The 19184-nt window shown below is 35.2% G+C and overlaps 1 protein-coding gene across 2 annotated transcripts in view; it reads left to right on the forward strand.

The window, feature by feature from the left end:
- The first annotated feature begins 82 nt into the window (after positions 1-82).
- Gkap1 (G kinase anchoring protein 1) overlaps positions 83-19184 on the forward strand; it is a 73790-nt gene continuing 54688 nt past the window's right edge. The window contains exons 1-3 of one of the 2 annotated variants that reach the window (XM_013515998.1): positions 83-214; positions 7446-7704; positions 10020-10163. In XM_013515998.1, coding sequence (XP_013371452.1) covers positions 7489-7704; positions 10020-10163 — 360 coding nt within the window. In that variant the 5' untranslated portion in view covers positions 83-214; positions 7446-7488. The remainder of the gene's footprint in view (positions 215-7445; positions 7705-10019; positions 10164-19184) is intronic. The other variant, XM_005387958.2, reaches the window with a different exon arrangement.

A 19184-nucleotide genomic window follows, 5' to 3' on the forward strand; every position in this document is an offset into this window, starting at 1 on the left:
GACAGGTGCCGCCGCCCCCGCCGCGCCCCCGCCCGAGCCGGCGCTCGAAATTTCTGGAGCGCCGACCTGACTCGCCGTGTGCTGCTTTCCAGGTTTGAAGCCGCTGCAGCCCGAGCGGGGTCTCGCCGGCCCGGGTCTTCCTCTGCGGAGTTGCGAGGAAGTTTTGGAGCATCGGTCGCAGCCTGCGGGTGAATTGGGCTCGTTCGGGAATGAGGTACCGTGCAGTGAATTACTCTCGGGTGTGGGACCGGCTACTAGAAAGTAAACGAGCAGAATTGTATTTTTTTTTTTTTTCTGCCGTTATTGTTTGGAAGTTCTTTAAAATTTGGAGGGGATCTTAAGCATCTAGGATGTTTAATAAATATTGAACAGAAACGATAAAGTAGTTTATTACACGGTCTGTCGTTTCTTTACATGCCTTTTTTTCCTGTACCTCAGTGAGGTTTTTCAGTTGAGTAAGGGGTAATGTTTTCATTAGAAACACTAAATATCGTGGTTTTTGTACTGAAAAATCAGTGAGTATTTTTCTACACCATTTACCATTACATCTTTATATAGTAAGTGCGATTACAATCAGAATCATCAGGTTAGTAAATTTGTTTGTAGTCATAAAAATGTTTGCGAAACCTTATGGCAGATTAGAAACCTTACGGCAAATAAAAAATCCCTAGCTGGGCGTGGTGGCACATACCTGTAATTCCAGCACTTAGGAGGCTGAGGCAGGAGAATCACTGTACCCTGGAGGCCAGCCTGGACTACCTAACAAGTGGAAAGCAGCCTGAACTCCATAGCGATCCTGTCTCTAAATAAATAAATAAATAAATAAGTAAATAAGCAAATTTTTAAAAACTTTTTTTATTTTTTTAGTACCGGGAATCGAACTCAGGACCTTGCGCTTGCCAGGCAGGCGCTTGTGCCACTGAGCTGTTTCCCTAGCCCAATAAACAAATAAACTTAAAAATCTCTATAAAAATCTAGATTTTCCCCCAGCAACTTGATACTACTAAAGTTGGTAGTAGTTAAATCCTGTTTAATGAGATGTTCTTGTTCTATATGGTCATTAAAAACCTGTCTATATTATGCAGTGTCAGTCTGGTGGCTTCAACTCCACAGAGAAGAGCAAATATCAAGTATACTGTATACTTGGGAAATGTAAAGGGAACGTGCGAAAACCCCACTAGGTTCAATAAACTTTTCTTTTTTTTTTTTTTTTGGCTTTTTGAAACGGTCTGGATATGCAGCTTAGGCTGGCCTTGAGCTCACTTTGTAGCCTTGGCTGGTCTCTGAGCTCAAAACGATCCTCCTGCCTCAACCTCCCTAGTGCTGGGATTACAGGCATGCACCACTACTCCTGGCTTTTCTTTCTATTCTTGACAAATGCTATACAAGATGAGGCCTGATCTTGAAATCAGTACCCTACGGGGATAAGCACAACAATAAGGAGATTATTTTTTGGAGCCCCTTCACTAGTACAAATAAATAAGGAAAATGGAAAATGATTAATTTGAGGGACATGTCAGAGAATGCTTCATAGAAATGCTAGCCACTGAACAAGATTTTGAAGAGTGAATTAGAAATTTTAAGTGGGAGAGATAGAGGGCGTCCCAGGCAAAGGGAATAGCATAAAGATAGGAACAAATTAACTTGTGTTCAGGAAATTCTAAGTAGTTGGTTTTCTTGGAGTTCAGATACAATCCAAAGAGGGAGAACTGCTGTATAAAGCCCTAACATATAACATTCAATAGGTCAAAAAGTAGCTTTTTGGATATTGATTGTAAAATGAAGACTTAATATACTTTTGACATCACTATTCTCAAGTGTATAGGAATTGGTTTTTACTAATGGTAATTATGAAATTATAAAAGCTGTAAAATAATAAAGAGTACATTTGTGAGTTTCCTGTATATAATTGTGAACTTACTTCTATCTTTTGGTTTTGACCTGAAACATTTCTGCTTTTTAAATTATCATGTGAATTTCTTTTGTCTTCAACCTCTTATACAGTATTAACCTTGAAAAGTTTTTTTAGAGGAAGGGTTTGTTTTTATTTTTACATTTGTTTATTTACTTATTTATTTAGTTAGTACTGGGAATTGAACTCAGGACCTTGTACTTGCCAGACAGGGGCTGTGCCACTGAGGTATATTCTCAGCTTCATTTATTTATTTATTTATTTACAGTGCTAAAGAGCAAAACCAGGGCCCGTGTGGATGTTAAGCAAGTGCTGTACCACTGATTGATACCTCCAGCCTTGAAATTTTTAAAAGGAGATTCAAAGGGAAGAGGGGGGAATAAAAAATAATAATTAGATTTTTTTTTTACCTAATGTACATTAGCAGCCATATTCATATTAACATAAGTAGCTTAGTAAAGGTCCACCATACTTTCATTTGCATTGTGTCTTAATTATATCACATAGGAGTATGTAAATGACCATATAAATATCTACATTTTAAAGACCAAGTATGTTAGAGAAAGGGAGAGTAGAGGAGGGAGAAGAGCTATATTTAAATGGCTTATCCTAGTGTCATTTAGCTATGGCTAAAGGTGAAGAGACAGAAGTTTATGACCCAAAACTGGCTAACCTCACTCAGCTAAACCATGAAGCAGTATCTTTTAAAAATCTAGTGTCTTCATAGTCTTTAAGGTTTAAAAAAGAGTTGCAAAGAATTCTTGGATTATGTAACATGACCATCTCATTAAATTCTTAAAAATTTACAAACTGTTCTCCTGAAAGCATGCAGTAATTAGTCTTTGACAGTTGTTCACTATCATTTGACTTCTGCATCACTAACATAAAGAAGTAAAGTGTCTCATTGCTACTTGTGACCTGTAGACTTATACTTACACTTTGTAGTTTACTTTGGGGTTTTTTTTTTTTTGGTACCAGTACTCAAACTCATGACCTCAAGCTTGCCAGGCACATGCTTATGCTGCTGAGGTATCTCTCCGGCCCATACACTTTGTAAGCAGGCACTAAAAAATAGTATTTCATTGATTACATTATGCCTAACATTTTGAATATACACAATAATTTTCCCTTTTCAAGCTGAATTTTTTTTCTTTATAGAAGTATATGGTCATTGTAGACTGTTTGGGAAAATTGTAAAAACTGTAAAAAGGAAAAGAAGTGTAATGAGTAGTTCCATGCATTTCTTTTTTGGTAGGCAGATTGATAATAGGCTTGTTATTTGGTAGGCTTGTTTTCAAATTGAGAATTACTTATATATTATTACAGTTCCATGTTTTATTTAAAATTTACGTTTTCCCATTTATCGCTTCTGAAGTACTAGTTAGTATGTCGTTTGGCATGGTACGCAGGTTTCTTTAGTGGCTTTTGCATAGGTGATGTGTTGTCTTTTGTTTTTTAAAGAACAGCCTGAAGTACAGTTTGAGCCCTTCTAGTTGTCTTATTTCCTATCCCTTTAGCTGCAGACTAAGTAGATCTATGTTTTGTCTTTAATATTTACTGTTACGTAAAATAGAACACAGGTGGCTGTCACTCCTCTGTTCTTTTTTGCACGCTTACCCAAATCAAACAAGGGATAATCACAGGTATTTCCCTCTTTATAGTCTACCTTTTCCAGGTTGAAGTATTTGACACAGTGGTTGCTGAGTGGTATAGCCTTGTCAGAAAAAGGATTTTTTCAACTATTTATCATTGGTTCTTTCCTCAGTTAACAGCATTTATTCTCTCTTTTTTTTTTTTTCCTCCGGTACCGGGAACCGAACTCACGACCTTGCGCTTGCCAGGCAGGCGCTTTGCCCCTGAGCTAGATCCCCAGCCCCAACAGCATTTATTCTAATGCTTTCTTTTTGCTGTTTCTTTTATTTCTTTTCACTCATTCAGGAAATATCTGTTGGGTATCTGCAGTTTAGGACAACTGTGATTCTTGGGGTTAAGGTAAACTGATGTTTTCCTTCTGCAGTAGATTAGGTATAATCTTCAGGTCTCTGACTTGTGGCACTGCCTGACTATTTAACTAGTCCTCCGTGACTAAACACTTTTTTATTTCAGAGATTAAAGCCTTAATTTCTAGATGGGGCACATATTTGAGTTTCAGAGCATGTTTCACAGTGGAGTCATGTTCTCAGTCACATTTTTAAATCTTCAAAATCTTTTCAAGATTTTTAGTGAGAAAATTATGCTTGTATGCAGATACAAATTTTAAAATACTATATTATGTTTATCATGAAATACAAATATACAGTTCTTCATCTAAACTTTTAAATGATCATTTCTTCTAATTGAGTCTGCAATAAAATGTATAAGTAATAAAAATAACTTTCGTTGTCTGAGTATTCAGCAGTTTATAAAGACTAATAGCTATTTAATACAAAATAATACGAATAATATAAAATTTCCTGTGATAAAATGAATTTCAGGTTCATTTGAAATTTCTCACATCCAAGTATTTTAGAATAGTGATAAAACTGTAACTGGTAAAAAGTGTACACATTGTTTGACCAGTCTACATTGCAGGTAGATTTTCTGTTATTGATAGGGCATATCCCTGGCAAGTGGGGAGTTTAAGGCTATTACTTGGAACCTTGCTCACTGGGAGATGCTAGACTTCTCCTCCATGAGGCTTCCTACCATAATGGCAGCAGTGCATTCTGCAGTTGGCTGATGGAATAGATTTCTAGGAGATAGAGCACTTTTCTTGTCACAGTTGACAAAACAAGATGAGCAGCACACACCAGATGTGTGCAGGAGCTACACACCAGACGGGGTTCTAACATCTGAGAGTGACTACCCCAGAGGCCCTGACATCTCTCCAGGGTTTTCCTTGCTGCCCAAAGACCTGAAAGAAACTTTTAAGGATACACTGGTTATGGAAGCACTGCCTTATACCACAGAAAGGAAATTTCTGTGAGCTTGGAGGAATATGTTAGGATAGAAATTATGAATATTTAACTCTCTGTATGTGAGTTCTACAACTCAAGTACAAAATTCATGGTTTTGATATCAGTTGTATAAGGGAAAGGAGATTTGTTTAAAATATAAGTTATATAAAACTACATTATAATGCAATAGCAACCTGAAAATCCCAGCAGCTTAAAGCAGCAAATGGTTTTCTGAAGGTACATATCCATCACAAGTTAGTGAGGGGCTTTGATCAGTGTAGTTGCAGACACTTACCAGATTTGACCAATGGAGACGCCATGTCAACCTGTGCTTTCGTAATCACAGACACAGAGAAAAGAAAATTTGGTAACTCACTGACATTTAAAGCTTTTTAAAGCTTGTATTTCCCTGACAAAGTAAGTCATGCCAGTATTCACAGGGAAGTGATACGTAATTCTCCTCCAGAGAGGAGCAGTGAGTATTTATGAGCAGTAAAAGAGCAACCGCTTGAATTTTATAGCCCTACAGTTAGATCTAGTGGTAGTTGTTGAATAGCTATATAGAATTATTGTACCCACAGTGCTCAGAACAACCAAAACTTTCAGAGGATTATATTAGGAAGATACTGAAATTGAAGCAGAATTACTGGTTTTTTCCACAGTATTTTTCTCATAGGGTTTTTTTTGTTTTGTTTTTTTGTTTTTTGAGACAGGGTCTCTCTGTGTAGTTGAAGCTGGCCTGACTCACTATGTAGCCCAGGTGAGCTTTGAACTCGTGGTGATCCTCCTACCTCAGCCTCCCATGTGCTGGGATTACAGGTGTGGGCCACCATGCCCAGCTCTGCAGTATTTTTTGAGTCTGGAATTTCTTTTTACTTTCATAATGTTTTCTCCCTTATATTAATTTATAGTGCCCTTAGGCCTTTAGGAAAGAGTTAAGCCTAAAAATGTCAATATATCAATGTGATGTCATCAGTGTATGTTACATTTTGTCTTGATTGCATGTTTTTGGATATGAGAATATTAAGTATTAACATGGTATTACATAAAAACACTTTGATTTAGTGACTGTTCAATGAAATCTTCAAATATCAGCTCATAATATTTCTTCATTGTATAATAGACAAGTTGAAAGATTTCCAGATATTTTTGTGGATTTTAATGATGAACAATTCAATATGTACTTTTCATTTTCTTTCGTGAAAACATACAAACTATAGTATATGGTAAAATTTCAGATAGGACTTCAGGGATCTTTACCTTCTGGCATTTACCTTTGCATAGTTTTCTCCCCCAATGAATAGGTTAGACTTATGATATTGTGATATAAGAAATATATATGTATGATCATTAAATATATATGTATGACCAGTACATACCAATATGTGTGACCAGTACTATGGAAATTATATCAGCTAGTTTAGATACGAGCATTGTGACTCAAGGTAGATGTGATAAAACTATAAATAGAAAAAGGAATAAGTTACTAAAACTCAAGGTAATAGCTACCTTTGGATAGTGGCAGCGTGAGAAGGCCATTGGAAGCCAGTATAAAGGTACAACACATGCTTAGCATACACCAGACCCTAGGTTCAGTTTCCAGCTAAACACATGTGCATACACGCACACAAAAGAAGGAAAATCTTATATATATGTTTTTTAATTAGAATACTTAGTTTACAGAGTTTGTTTTGGACTTGTTGAATAAGGTTCAGGAAATCAAGGTTCCAGTCCTGACTCTGAAACTAACTTGTAGAATTACCTTAGGCAAGTTGCTTAACCAATCTAAGCTTGAGTTATCTCATCTGTGAAACAAAGTAAATTGGAAATTACTTGAGGACCTTAAAGATCCCTTCTAAGTCTCTTGAAATGTTGACAGAAAACTAAGTGAAATGAAACCATACCCACCTATGCTTGTAGGAGATGATTTTGAAGAGTTTCCTTGATAGAGGGAATTTAAGTTCTTTTGTTCTCAGTTCTTTTTTTTTTTTTTGGTTTTGGTTTTTCTCTGGTACTGGGAACCGAACTCACGACCTTGCACTTGCCAGACAGGTGCTTTTGCCGCTGAGCTAAATCCCCAGCCCCCTGCTCTCAGTTCTAAGACAGTCTCTTGAATCAAATTAAATTATTTTGAATATATTTGAGAATTTTTTTTTAATTTTGGAAGCTAGGTGTAAACATGTAGGACAAATGAAATTGTGTACAATGAAAAATGGCATTCCCCTTTTTTTATTATAAACTATATTGATATAGGGTGTTTATACTGTATATTAGAGGTATTTCAAGGAGAGGACGATCAGGATTTTTTTTAAATTCATAAATGAAAAAATGAACATATTATAGTGATGGTAGTCTTACAATAGTTATATGTGTATATCATTTCTCCTGAATAAATCTGTATTTATCTGTATTTATTCCAATGGGACTGTGGATATAGATCCAAATACAGTACAGTATCTGATGTCAGGAGAAATGTAGGTCATATGTAGTCACATATGTATTGGTCATACATATATATTTCTTAATGATCATGTTCTAAAATTAGAACAGATTTTGCTAAGTACATTTACTCATTCTTTCTCCTTTTTTTCCCACAGGAATTATTTTTGACAAGTGCATTTGAAAAGAAAACTCTGTACCATGGCCTCGGCAGTTCTTAGTTCTGTTCCCACTACGGCCTCTCGTTTTGCCCTCTTACAAGTTGATAGTGGCAGCGGTTCTGATTCTGAGCCCGGAAAAGGCAAAGGCCGGAATACTGGAAAGTCTCAAACTGTGGGGAGCAAATCCACTACAAATGAGAAAAAAAGAGAAAAAAGAAGAAAAAAGAAGGAACAGCAACAGAGTGAAGCAAATGAGGTAGTAATTTATAGTTATTGTGCTGTTTTCCTGATGACTGTAAGCATTGTGAGGACATATAGTAATTTGTTCACCTGTAGAGTCAGAGTACCTAGTTCTTAGGTACTCAGTAAAAATTTAAATATTACTTGAATGGATGGGTGTCAGTGTAATTTAAAGTCACATGTAGGAACATTTTTTTAAATGCCTTTTTTCTGCCTGTAGAAATGCATATGTTCATTCTCAAAAGTTTAAAACAGCGAAGTTGTTAAAGGAAGCAGCCTGGACGCAGTGTTGTGTGCCTGTAGTCCTAGCACTTGGGAGCCTAAGGAAGGAGGATTGCTTTAGCAAGTTTAAGACCAGCCTGGGCAACATAGCAAGATCCCATCTTAAAAAAAGAAAGAAAAGGAAACATTTCCTTCTGTTTGTGCTTTCCATAGCAGAAACCATCTTTTTAAACTGCTGTTTGTATTTCCTGGTTCCCTTTTGCAGGACAATGCAAGGTGAATGATAATTTCATTGTCATGAACTTAATTCTTTCCATGTCTCTGGTTGCAATCAAATTGTAATGAATTCTGCAACCAGAGTCTTGGAAAGACTTAAGTTTGTGAACTGAGATACCACTCTATTGATCATCAGTTAAAATTGTTGATCCTCAAGGCTGAGTGTGGTGGTGCACTCCTGTAATCCCTGTAGTCTTGGGAGGCTGAGGCAGGAGGATTATTGGGAGTTCGAGACCAGCCTGGGCTACAAAGTGAGCTCAAGACTAGCCTGAACTGCATGGCAAGACACTATCTCAAAAAGACAAAAAAAAAAAAAAAAAATTGTTGATCCTAACTTTAAAGCTTCTTCATTAGTTTTCTAGAGCTGCTCTGATAGAGTCACAATATGGGTGGCTTAAAACAACAGAAATTTCTTCTCTCTTAGTTGTGGAGGCTAGAATTTCAAATTAACAGTGTCAGTAGGGTCATTCGGACTAAAACTTCAAGTAGAATCTTTCCATCCCTCTTTCTGGCTTAGCATCAATCATTGGGTTCCTTGGCAGCCTCTTCTCTCCGACTATATTGCAGCACTGGTGAACTTATACCATGTGTTACTATTTTCTTTTCTAAACTAAAACTTCAGTGATAGAGTTTAATTGTAGTGTTGGCACTTTGCAGTAAATAAGCGGCTTTTGGGTTGCACTTTGGGCACTCATCTCTGAAAGGTTTGCCACCACTGTAATATTCTTAACATGGTGCTCTTGCATATATTTGTCTTCATTTTTGCCTGTAAGGACACCAGTCATGTATGATTAGAGCCCACCCTAATTCAGTATGATTTCATCTTAACATGATTACATCTGCAGAGACTTCATTTTTAAATAAGGTCACATCACAGTCTCTGAGGTGCTAGAGTTTCAACATATCTTTTTTGGAGGGGATATTGTTTAACCTATGACAACCTTGACATTTTCTTTTGCTTTAACTACTGTGTCTCAGATTATTTGTATTGTTGGGAGTGACTTGGCCTATACCATTTTAATTCATTATATTATGCTGTGGATTAGTTTATGTATTTTTCTAGATTAGCAAAGTAGTTGCCAGAGTTGCCTAGGTATTCTCTATATGTTAAAACTTTTAAATTTGTAAGTCTTTTGAACTCCGTTGTTTTGCATTTTAGACTTTAATTGTATTTTGCTAAAGTAAAAAGCATTATAAAGGTTAAAAAAATAAAAGCACATTTAAAAACTGTCCTCTATTCCTATAAACTCTTTTAGTAAAGAGAAATCATTAAAATGGTGGCAGTATATAGAGTAAACATATTTTTGCTTAATCATTTCATCTGTAAGTCTACCAGGATTATCTGAAGTAATGGCAAAGGTACTATTTCAGAGAAAATATTAAAAACCATAAATAAGGTTGGAAGGATAGTTCAGTAGTAGAGCACTTGCCTAGCATGTGCAAAGCTCTGGGTTAAATCCCCTACCTGCAAACAAATAAAAATACAAAAGTAAGTTAACTTAAATTAGCCACTTGTGGTGGCATGCACCAATAATCCCAGTAACTCCGGAGGCTGAGGCAGGAAGATCATTTGAGCCCAGGAGTTCAAAGCCAAGCTGGGCAACTTAGTGAGATCTGTCTGAAAATAAAAATGAGCTGGAGATGTAGCTCAGTGGAAAGACTCTTTGTTCAGTCCCTAGTGCCACAAAAATAAATAATAAAAACACAACTATTTTAGTTGTGTGAGTTAATGTGAATATTTAGAGTAAAATGTAAATGTACTATTTACTTTTTAAATTCCAAAAAATTATTGATCTAGATTGTGAACTAAATTTAATATGTTTTGTTTTATAGCTTAGGAATCTTGCTTTTAAGAAGATTCCCCAGAAATCCTCCCATGCCGTTTGTAACACTCAGCAGGACCTTCCGTTGTCAAATCCAGTGCAGAAGGATTCACGAGAAGAAAACTGGCAAGAATGGAGACAAAGAGATGAACAGGTACAGCTAAGTAAATAAAATCATTTTGCTTTATTTTTCAGTGATATTCTGCATTTCCAGTGTGGCAGTACATCTGAATCCATGCTGCCACTTTTCTAAGAAACAGTTTGTACTGAATTAATTCACATATGTTCACTGCTTTTGAGAAGAGTTTCTGTTTTTTCACCCAACTAGAAAAGCAGATTAATGTATTATTATTTATGTTAGTTTTGGCAATTCAAAGTAGTATATTGTGGGAACTTTTATGGGTTTTTTTGTTGTTGTTTTGTTTTGTTTTTGTCTTGAGACAGGGTTTCACTATGCAGTTCGGGCTGGCCTTGAATTTACTTCATAGGCCAGGCTGGCCTTGAACTCAAAGCAGTCCTCTGCCTCAGCCTCCTGAGTGCGGAGATTACAGGTGTGCACCACCACGCTCAGTCAGCTTTTCCCGTTTTGATATTTGGGGTTTGTTTTGTTGCTGGGGATTGAATCAGGGACTTGAGTATCCTAAGTACACACTCAATCCCTGAGCTACACCCCTACCCCTGTGTTGTGTTTTTAAATTCATCTTTTTTTACAGTTGAAAAGTAGAGAAGGTCAGTGAACAAGACTAAATTATTTCAAATTTTAAAAATCACATTTGTAGGATTGGAGGTCTCATAAAAAAATCTTAAGTAAGATTTTGAGTAGCAACTTCTTTTTTAACCTTGACATAATATTGTTGACGATGTTTGTTTCTTTAACCTATTTACGTGACATTTTATTTTTCTATACTTCTATTATATATCATTAAAAACAACAAAGCAAACACTTTACTAAGATCAAGTTTTTGTTGTTTTCATGTCTTGGCAAATAACATACTAAGTCTAGAATGTACTTTAAGAGATGCTATATGTGTAAGAAATGAAGCATTATTTATTTGCTTATCTGTTAAACTATTGTAGGATTTCTAAGGAATGAGTATTGTTCTATAGGCATTTGGTCTATTAGAGTGACTATTCCTATCATTCTTAGAGTATCAGTTTTAAAAGAAGTAGGTAATGCTATACTATCCTCTTAACGTGAGCTCTGTTAATTATAACATTTTCCTTAGGATTTTGTGCTATATTGTCTCAGGGTCATCATTATGAGTATAAATAATTACTCTAGAGCTATGCAGTAATGTTCAAAAGACATTCTTAGATACTGGTATAAATCATCTTGTGCTGCTTGGAGGAGATACGTGATTCTTTTTTCCATATACTACATTTATTATGACTAGTTTGTGTTTATAAGTATGAATGCTATAATAAGCTACCTGTTTAGATAGTTATATAATTTACCGGAGTCTTCACCACAGAGAAATTTTCCCGGTGGTCTAAAGGTTCTGGAAAACTGATGAAGGAACATTATTCAGATTTGCACCAAAATCAGTTCATGTAATATAGGAACTTGAGTACAGGTAATGTATGGCCTTTTTCTGCTTCTGCTGATCGCTGTCACATGGGCCAGATCATTCTGAAAAGGAAATATGTAGTCATATTGGCCTAAGGAGGCCATGCAAGGCCAAGAAACTACTGATGAATTACTTAGGAAGACCTACTGCCTTATTTAGAATTCTCACTTGAAGAAAGATAAGGTAATGGGAAGTGGAGTAGATAATTGGGAAAATTACAGTGAGTTGTGAGGAAAAGATTGGGTGAGTCTTGGGACCAGTAGACAGTATATCATTTGGAATCTTACTGTGAGGAATCATAGATTTCAAAAATGGCTGCATTTGGAGAAGCCAGAAGTTTAGGCAGAAAATACACAGTAGATGTTCTTCCTGACAAAGTAGAAAAATAACACTGTGAGAAAGTCCAGATAGGGAGGGCTGAACCTGACATGGCTGCTTATTTCAAACATAGAAGGGAAATTATGCTAAAATAAATCTACTCATAAATCACTAGATTGATGATGCATATTTCCTTTAACTAACACTCAGCATAAAATCTGAGAGCTAGAATAAAATAGCAACTAGTAGACAGCAAAGAAGCATTACCTACTTAAAAGCAAACACTGGGTCTTAGTCTCATTCAACTGAGGCAAAGTTTCTGCAACAAAAAGGGAAAAGAAAATTGTACTTTGTGTTCAGTGTGCTCTGAAAGTGATTTGCTGTAGGGAACAGAAGTTAATTTTAGATGGAACCTATTATTTTGCTTTAATGAAACTTTGGGACTAGAACATTTTGTAAAAGTCAAGGAGGAGATAGTCATGTACTGAAATTAAAAGGTGCCTGAGAAACAGGAATTGGGAGGGATATGAGTAAATTGAGACCTTTAGGAAATAAAAACAGATAAAAACTATCTTAGAAGAACAAAGTATATCCTCAAGAGAATTGAGTCAGCAACGTGAAGGGAATTTGAGATAAATTTTGCTAATAATATTAACATTACAGATTAGAACACTGAAACAAAACCACAGGGGTAGATAGTGTTCCTGCAACAAATAAAACAAGTAGGTATTAAAGATGATGAAAATTTCCATAAGTGTACAATTTAAGCCTTAACTTGAAAGAACTGAAGCCAACTTTGTCTTGAAATTTTTCATGTTCGTTTGTTTATTTTGTGAGAAGGTTTTGCTGTGCAGTTCAGGTTGGTCTTGAACCTACTATGGAGCCCATGCTGGTCTCAAATTCACTGCGATCCTCCTGTCTCAGCCTCCCAAGTCCTGGGATTATGGGTATGCACCACCACACCCAGCTGATATTTTTTAAAAAGCGAGAAATAAAGAAATATTACTATAAATATATGTATAGCAGAAAACAGTTTGCTTACAAAGGTTGTCAAAGCATTCTGCCTATTTTAAATGCCAGAACTCAAATGTTAGAACTCAGTTCTGTGTCTAGCCAAGATATCATTTGTGTGAATGTGAAAGAATTACACTAATACACTCTTAGGCCAAATACAGCAGTACATACCTATTGTCCCTCAAGAGGCAGAGGCAAGAAGATTGAAAATTTGAGGCCAGACTGGGAAATTTACCAAGGTATTCTACCTCAAGATAAACAAGGGAATTGAGGATGTATCTTAGTGATGGGACACTTGTCTAGGAAGCATGAGCTGCTGGTTCAATCCTAGTACCACAAAAAAAGAGAGAGGTGGAGGGAGGAAGGAAAGGAGGCAGGAGTAAACTGGGCTCAGTTGTACAGACCTGTAATTCCAGCTATGCAGGAAACAATTTCAGAATTGGAAGTTTGAGTCCAGCCTGGGCAATTGAAGAAGACTTGTCTCAAAGTAAAATTTCAAAGCGGGTGGGAGTTGAAGTTGTAGCTTAGTGGTACAGTACTTGCTTAGCATGGGCAAGGCCCTTGGTTCAATCCTCAGTGCAGAAAAATCTCTAGTGGTTGGAAGTGTAGCTAAATTTTGAAGGATTTGTTTGAAATCAAACCTTTGGATGTAAATACAAAAATAGCAAGAAAATAAAGAAATCAGATAGTTATTTAAAATTTTTTATCTTGATAACAAAATACAGTATATAGTTCCAAGTGTAATTTTTCAAAATTTAAAGAGAAGCACTTACATAGAGTTCTTTTCTTCTGTGAAGAAAATCAGTAGAAGAAAAAAAAAAAGACATAGTTTATGTAACAGAAGATCAAAAGCAGCCAGGTGTGGTGGTGGATGCCTGTAATCCCAGCACTTGGGAGGCAGAGTCAGGAGGATCACTGTGAGTTCGAGGCCAATCTGGGCTACAAAATAAGTTGAAGGCTAGCCTAAAATGCATTGCAAGACCCTGTCTCAAAAAAAAAAAAAAAAAAAAAGAGCACAAAGGAAATTACAAGGACATTTATAAAATTAGATGAATTAGATATTAAAAAACATAAAAAAAGCATAACAGACAAATATGTTGTTCTGTCAGTAAAAATAAATAGTTGAGCTTACCCCATTACAAAATAAGGACCAATTGGAACAAACTGTCTCAATGACACCTTGGTCTTAATTTTAGTTTTTCTTTGTCATTAGAAATTGTGATATAGTAAGACTGAAAAATGGAGCCGGCGGGGGGTGAACACCTGTAATCCCAGCACTTGGGAGACTGAGGCAGGAGGATCTTTGCAAGTTCTAGGCCAGCCTGGGCTACAACATGAGCTCAGGGCCAGCCTGAACCGACACTCTTGTTTCAAAAAGACAAAAAAAACCCACAAAAACCCTAAAAGAAGGCTCTGGCTAATTGAGATATTTTATATTTTGCTGAGATACACTGCCAAAGTGACTGGAAATTGTAGAGAAGATCTTTACTACTTATTGGCATCTTTAAAGCAATATTTTAATCTAATTTTTCATTTTATAAATATGTATCAATTCCAGATACATTATTGTAGAAAAGTAGTCCTATATCTGTACCCACTTCTTTGCATACATGTGTACATCAAAGGGATATATAACCCAGGCCTGGTGGTGCACTCCTGTAATCCCAGCACTCAGAAGGCTAAAGCAGGAGGAAAGATTGTGAGTTTGAGTCAGGCTGAACTATATGGTGAGGTAGGCACTGGCCTAGACTTAACGGGTAAGAACTTGTCTCAAAAAAACAAACAAAGAGGTATGTTTCACATTTACTGAGAGAGCTTTATGTGATATATAAAACAGTAAGCAAATTATAGCTTAATAAAGCTGTTTTTACTGTATTCATAATTTTCAGTTATTATTATTATTATTATTATTTTAATTTTTGTTTTTTTATTTCCTTGTACTGGGAATCGAACTCACAACCTTGCACTTGCCAGGGAGGCACTGTAATTTTCACTTAATAAATTAAGATCAAAAGACATGTTCACCAACAGTTGCTGTCCGTGAATTAATATTTGTGTACATGTTCTTTAGGTAGAACCTCTTCTATTCATGATGCATTAATACCATTGATTTAGTGTATCATTTTTATTAATTGTTTTTAAAGAAAAAAAAACAAAAAACCCTACAGAATTCCAAAACAATATGATAGGAGGATAACAACATTTAATACATTGTGCATTGTTATCTTTAAATTAGCTACTCAGAGTATAAGATATCAACATTTAATTGTCCAAACAATATTAGCACAAACTATCTTTTCAGTGAACTGAGAGAACTTCCTAGTATAACTATTTTATCTATCTTTTGTATATACATATATGTTTATTTCTTTTTTCCTTTTACTTTTCCCTTCCATTTTTCCACTCCACTAAATCAATTTCTCTTTCCCTTTGAAGTTTCTTCCCATTTTACAGTATTTGTTGTACATTTTGGATCACATTTACTCTTTCGGCTTTTCACACTAGAGAGACAATATGATGTTAGTATACAATTTTTAAAGGCTACAAAAAACTCAGAAATAATTAAGTGAATAGAACAATATCTTTTCAGTGGTTTTCAGTAATAAACAGACCAGCTTATTCTGTATTTCATCTTTTTATAGTTTTTGCTCAAAGTCCATGTGTCACTCATTTTGTCCAACTCTGAAGTATTTGCTGGTGTGTGGGTGATAGTAGTTTCTCTATCATGTGGTGTTCTCCAGTTCATTTTATAAAAGCATTTTCCCAATAGCTTGTTCTCCTTTTGTTTGTGTGATATGTGTCATCTTCATGTCTGGTGTAATAAAGTCCTATGGTCATAGTTATTTGTACTTACTTTTTATATAAGAAGTACAACTTAAATCCTCTGTGTTTTGCCTCTCATCATTTTTCTACTAGAAAGCAGTACTTGATAATTGTTCTAGAAAGACTTATATAGGTCACTGGGCTTTGAAAGTAAAACAGAAACTGATGCCTTCAGGCCCCTGATCTGACCAGATTTCATAGTAGGTAGCTAGGAGCAAATAGATTGAGGCTCAATAAATTAAAATTATAAATGTTCATTACATTAATTTTCTATTTATAATTTTTGCCACTATTTAAGGGACATTACTCTTGTTCTAATGTAGATTTGTATTCTGTATATACTGTATTAGGGTCCTGTTATATTTAAAATCTATGTTTTATAAATTACATTGTTTTCATTACTGTTTTAAATCCATCAGTGAAACAGTCATTCAAACATTTTTGTAATGTTTAATAAGACTAAGATTTCTGTGAAGATAATTTGCTTTTCAAATTAGGAAAACATAGGTAGTCTATTAAATGTCTTCAGAACAGTCTTTTGATTGATATACATCATATACAAATATAGGATATGCATATATATGTATACATAAATATTTAAAATACCACAATTGTACATATTTATGGGATATGGTATGATATTTCATTAATTGTATACAGCTTGTGATGATCAGATGAGCATGATTGATGCATTCATCACCTCAAACATTATTGTTTTTTTCTTTAGAAACATTTAAGGTTGTGTTGTTTTATAGTAATTGTGTTCCCATGGTACTGCTGAGAAATAAAGATTATTCCTTTTCAAGTTGTTCGGATTTAAACAGGTAAAATTAATTAAGGTACTTACAAATTTTTTTACATCTAGTTCCAAAATATCTACTGTTTCTCATGTTTCATTAGTTCTTCATAGTCTTTCATCATAAACTCTTGAGTTGTAGGTTTGCTTAAACAGAAAAAAAACAAACTGTTTCACTACTAGATGTGGAGTAGGAGGCAGTGAAGGAAGCCAAGAGGATGGGGATCTGAAGTACTCCATCTGGGGCATGTGTACGTATCTTCTTCAACTTTGTAGGCATTTTAGTGGGTGCTATTCTTTTTCTTCCTTTCCTCCTCCTCCCATAAATACAAAGATATGACCAAGAACTTGGAGTTTGCAAGCAGAAATACAGTCAGTCCCTGACATACAGTGGTTTGACTTAATGATTTTTCAACTTCACAGTGGTGCCAAGGTGGTAAACAATCAGTAGAACTTGTACTTTGAGTTTTGATTTTGATCTTTTCTTGCCCTAGTTATGCACTGTATTGCTAGTAGTTTTTGGCCATTGTATTTTGTCTTTTCTAATCCCATCAGGTCTACAGTATGCCCATTTGTATTTTTGTGCTCATAAACCATTCTAATTTTCACTGTCAGTATAGTATTCAATAAAATATAGGAAATAGTCAATATTTTATGATATAACAGGCTTTATGTTGTATGATTTCACTCAGCTGTAGGCTAATAAGTGTTCCTTGAGCATGTTTAATGTAGCTAAGCTATGATGTTCAGTAAATTAGGTGTATTTTCACCTTACATTTTTAATTTATGATACATTTATTGGGATGTAGTACTATGGTAGGTTGAGGAGCATCTATATAAGCTTTTTTTTTTTTTTTTTCTCCAAAGCAGGGTCTCACTGTGTAGTTCAGGCTGGCCTTGAGCTCATATGTACCCCAGGCTAGCTTTCAACTTGGGGGAATCCCCACCTCAGTCTCCTGAAGTGTTAGAATTATAGGCATGTGCCACCATGCCCAGGTGATAAGCCTTTTTTCTTAAAATTTTATTGCCTGTGACCTATCTTGTAGGCTCAGTTTGTGGCTGTCAGTTCTATTTTTATGTCTATTGATTAGATTGACAACTATGTTTTAGCACTAATGTGATACAGAATAAAAGTATATTTAAAGAATTATGAATCATTTTTCTTTTCTCTTTCCTCATGGTTAGTCTTGTGCCACTATTCTCCCTGTTATGTAAGAGTCAAAAATCTTGTCTTTTGATTTATTCACCTTTCAATAATACATATTTAGTCAGTATTTGAACACTTCTATTTGGGTTTGTTTTTTTTTTTGTTTGTTTGTTTGTTTTTTTTGCGGTACCGGGAATAAAACTCACAACCTTGCGCTTGCCAGGCAGGCGCTGTGTCACTGAGCTAAATCCCCAGCCCCTTGAAACTTTTAAGAGATAGCCATCTCATTTTTTTCCCTGCTATGTTTTGGTTTAGGTGCCTGTGTTTTTGAAAAGATAGTAGATATTTCATCATTTTTATGTTTTAAAAGTTATTTTTATCAACGTTCCTTTTCAAGAAAAAGAAACTGGGATGGAGGAAAGGAAAAAGGGAAGGGAAAAGCAAAAACTACACACATGTATATACAGATATATATATATATATATATATATATATATATTCACACACACAGATAATAAGATAATATAGTTATACTACTAATTTCTTTTAGTTCATTGAAAAGAAAGGTTTGTGCTAATATTGCTTGGACAATTAAATGCCTATATCCTGTACTCTGAGTAACTAAAGATAACAATATACAATATACTAACCATTGTTAGTCTCCTATTTTATTGTTTTGAAATTGTTTTTTTTCTCTTTAAAATAAATTTTTTTTAAAAATACATTTTTCATCTGTCCTTAGATCCCTGATTTTTATAGGGAGTGCTTGGGATCTAATTCTTCCCTTCCTGTCTAAACTTATATTCTAGTATTCTCTAACACATAGGAAGTTCTAATTTATTTAGTACTACTCTTGCACCAGACACACATTGTGCTAGGGTACTTCACATGTTTACTACTTTAAGACTTTAAAATAGCCTGTAAGTTTGATGTTCCAACTTCCTTTTTATATAACAGAAAACTGAGATTCCCAGAAGTTATATAAGTTGTGTGAAAACATAGCTAGCATGGATAGAATAGGAATTTAAATTTTGCATCTGTGTGATATCCCAAAGTTTATATTTTTTCTGTATCTAATCTTGTGGTATTTCTCACATACCTATTCTTAATATTATGCATTTTTTTCCATTGCTCTTTTGCAATTCAGTTCCTTTTTCTATTTAAATTATTATTTTTTTCTTCTGGTACTGGGAATCGAACTCATGATGTTGCACTTCCCAGGCAGCCGCTGTGCCGCTGAGCTAAATCCCAGCCCCTCTATTTAAATTAGATCTGTCCTTTTTACTGTCAACTAAAACTCACTTATGTGTGGCCCTCTGAATTCAGTTGTTGTTGATCTTTTTTCTTACTTTCTGTACTGCTTGTAATGTCTTACTCTTTGCATATTTCACATACATTAATCTATATTCCTAATGCAGTAGAAATTCTTTGAGGAAAAATGCTGAATTTATGTCTGCCTGCTTGCCCGCCATTCTTTCCTTCTTTCCCTCCTTCCCTTCCTTCCCTTCC

This window comes from Chinchilla lanigera, unplaced genomic scaffold (assembly GCF_000276665.1).
Source record: "Chinchilla lanigera isolate Chin_1 unplaced genomic scaffold, ChiLan1.0 scaffold00031, whole genome shotgun sequence".
In the NCBI taxonomy this organism is placed as follows: domain Eukaryota; kingdom Metazoa; phylum Chordata; class Mammalia; order Rodentia; family Chinchillidae; genus Chinchilla; species Chinchilla lanigera.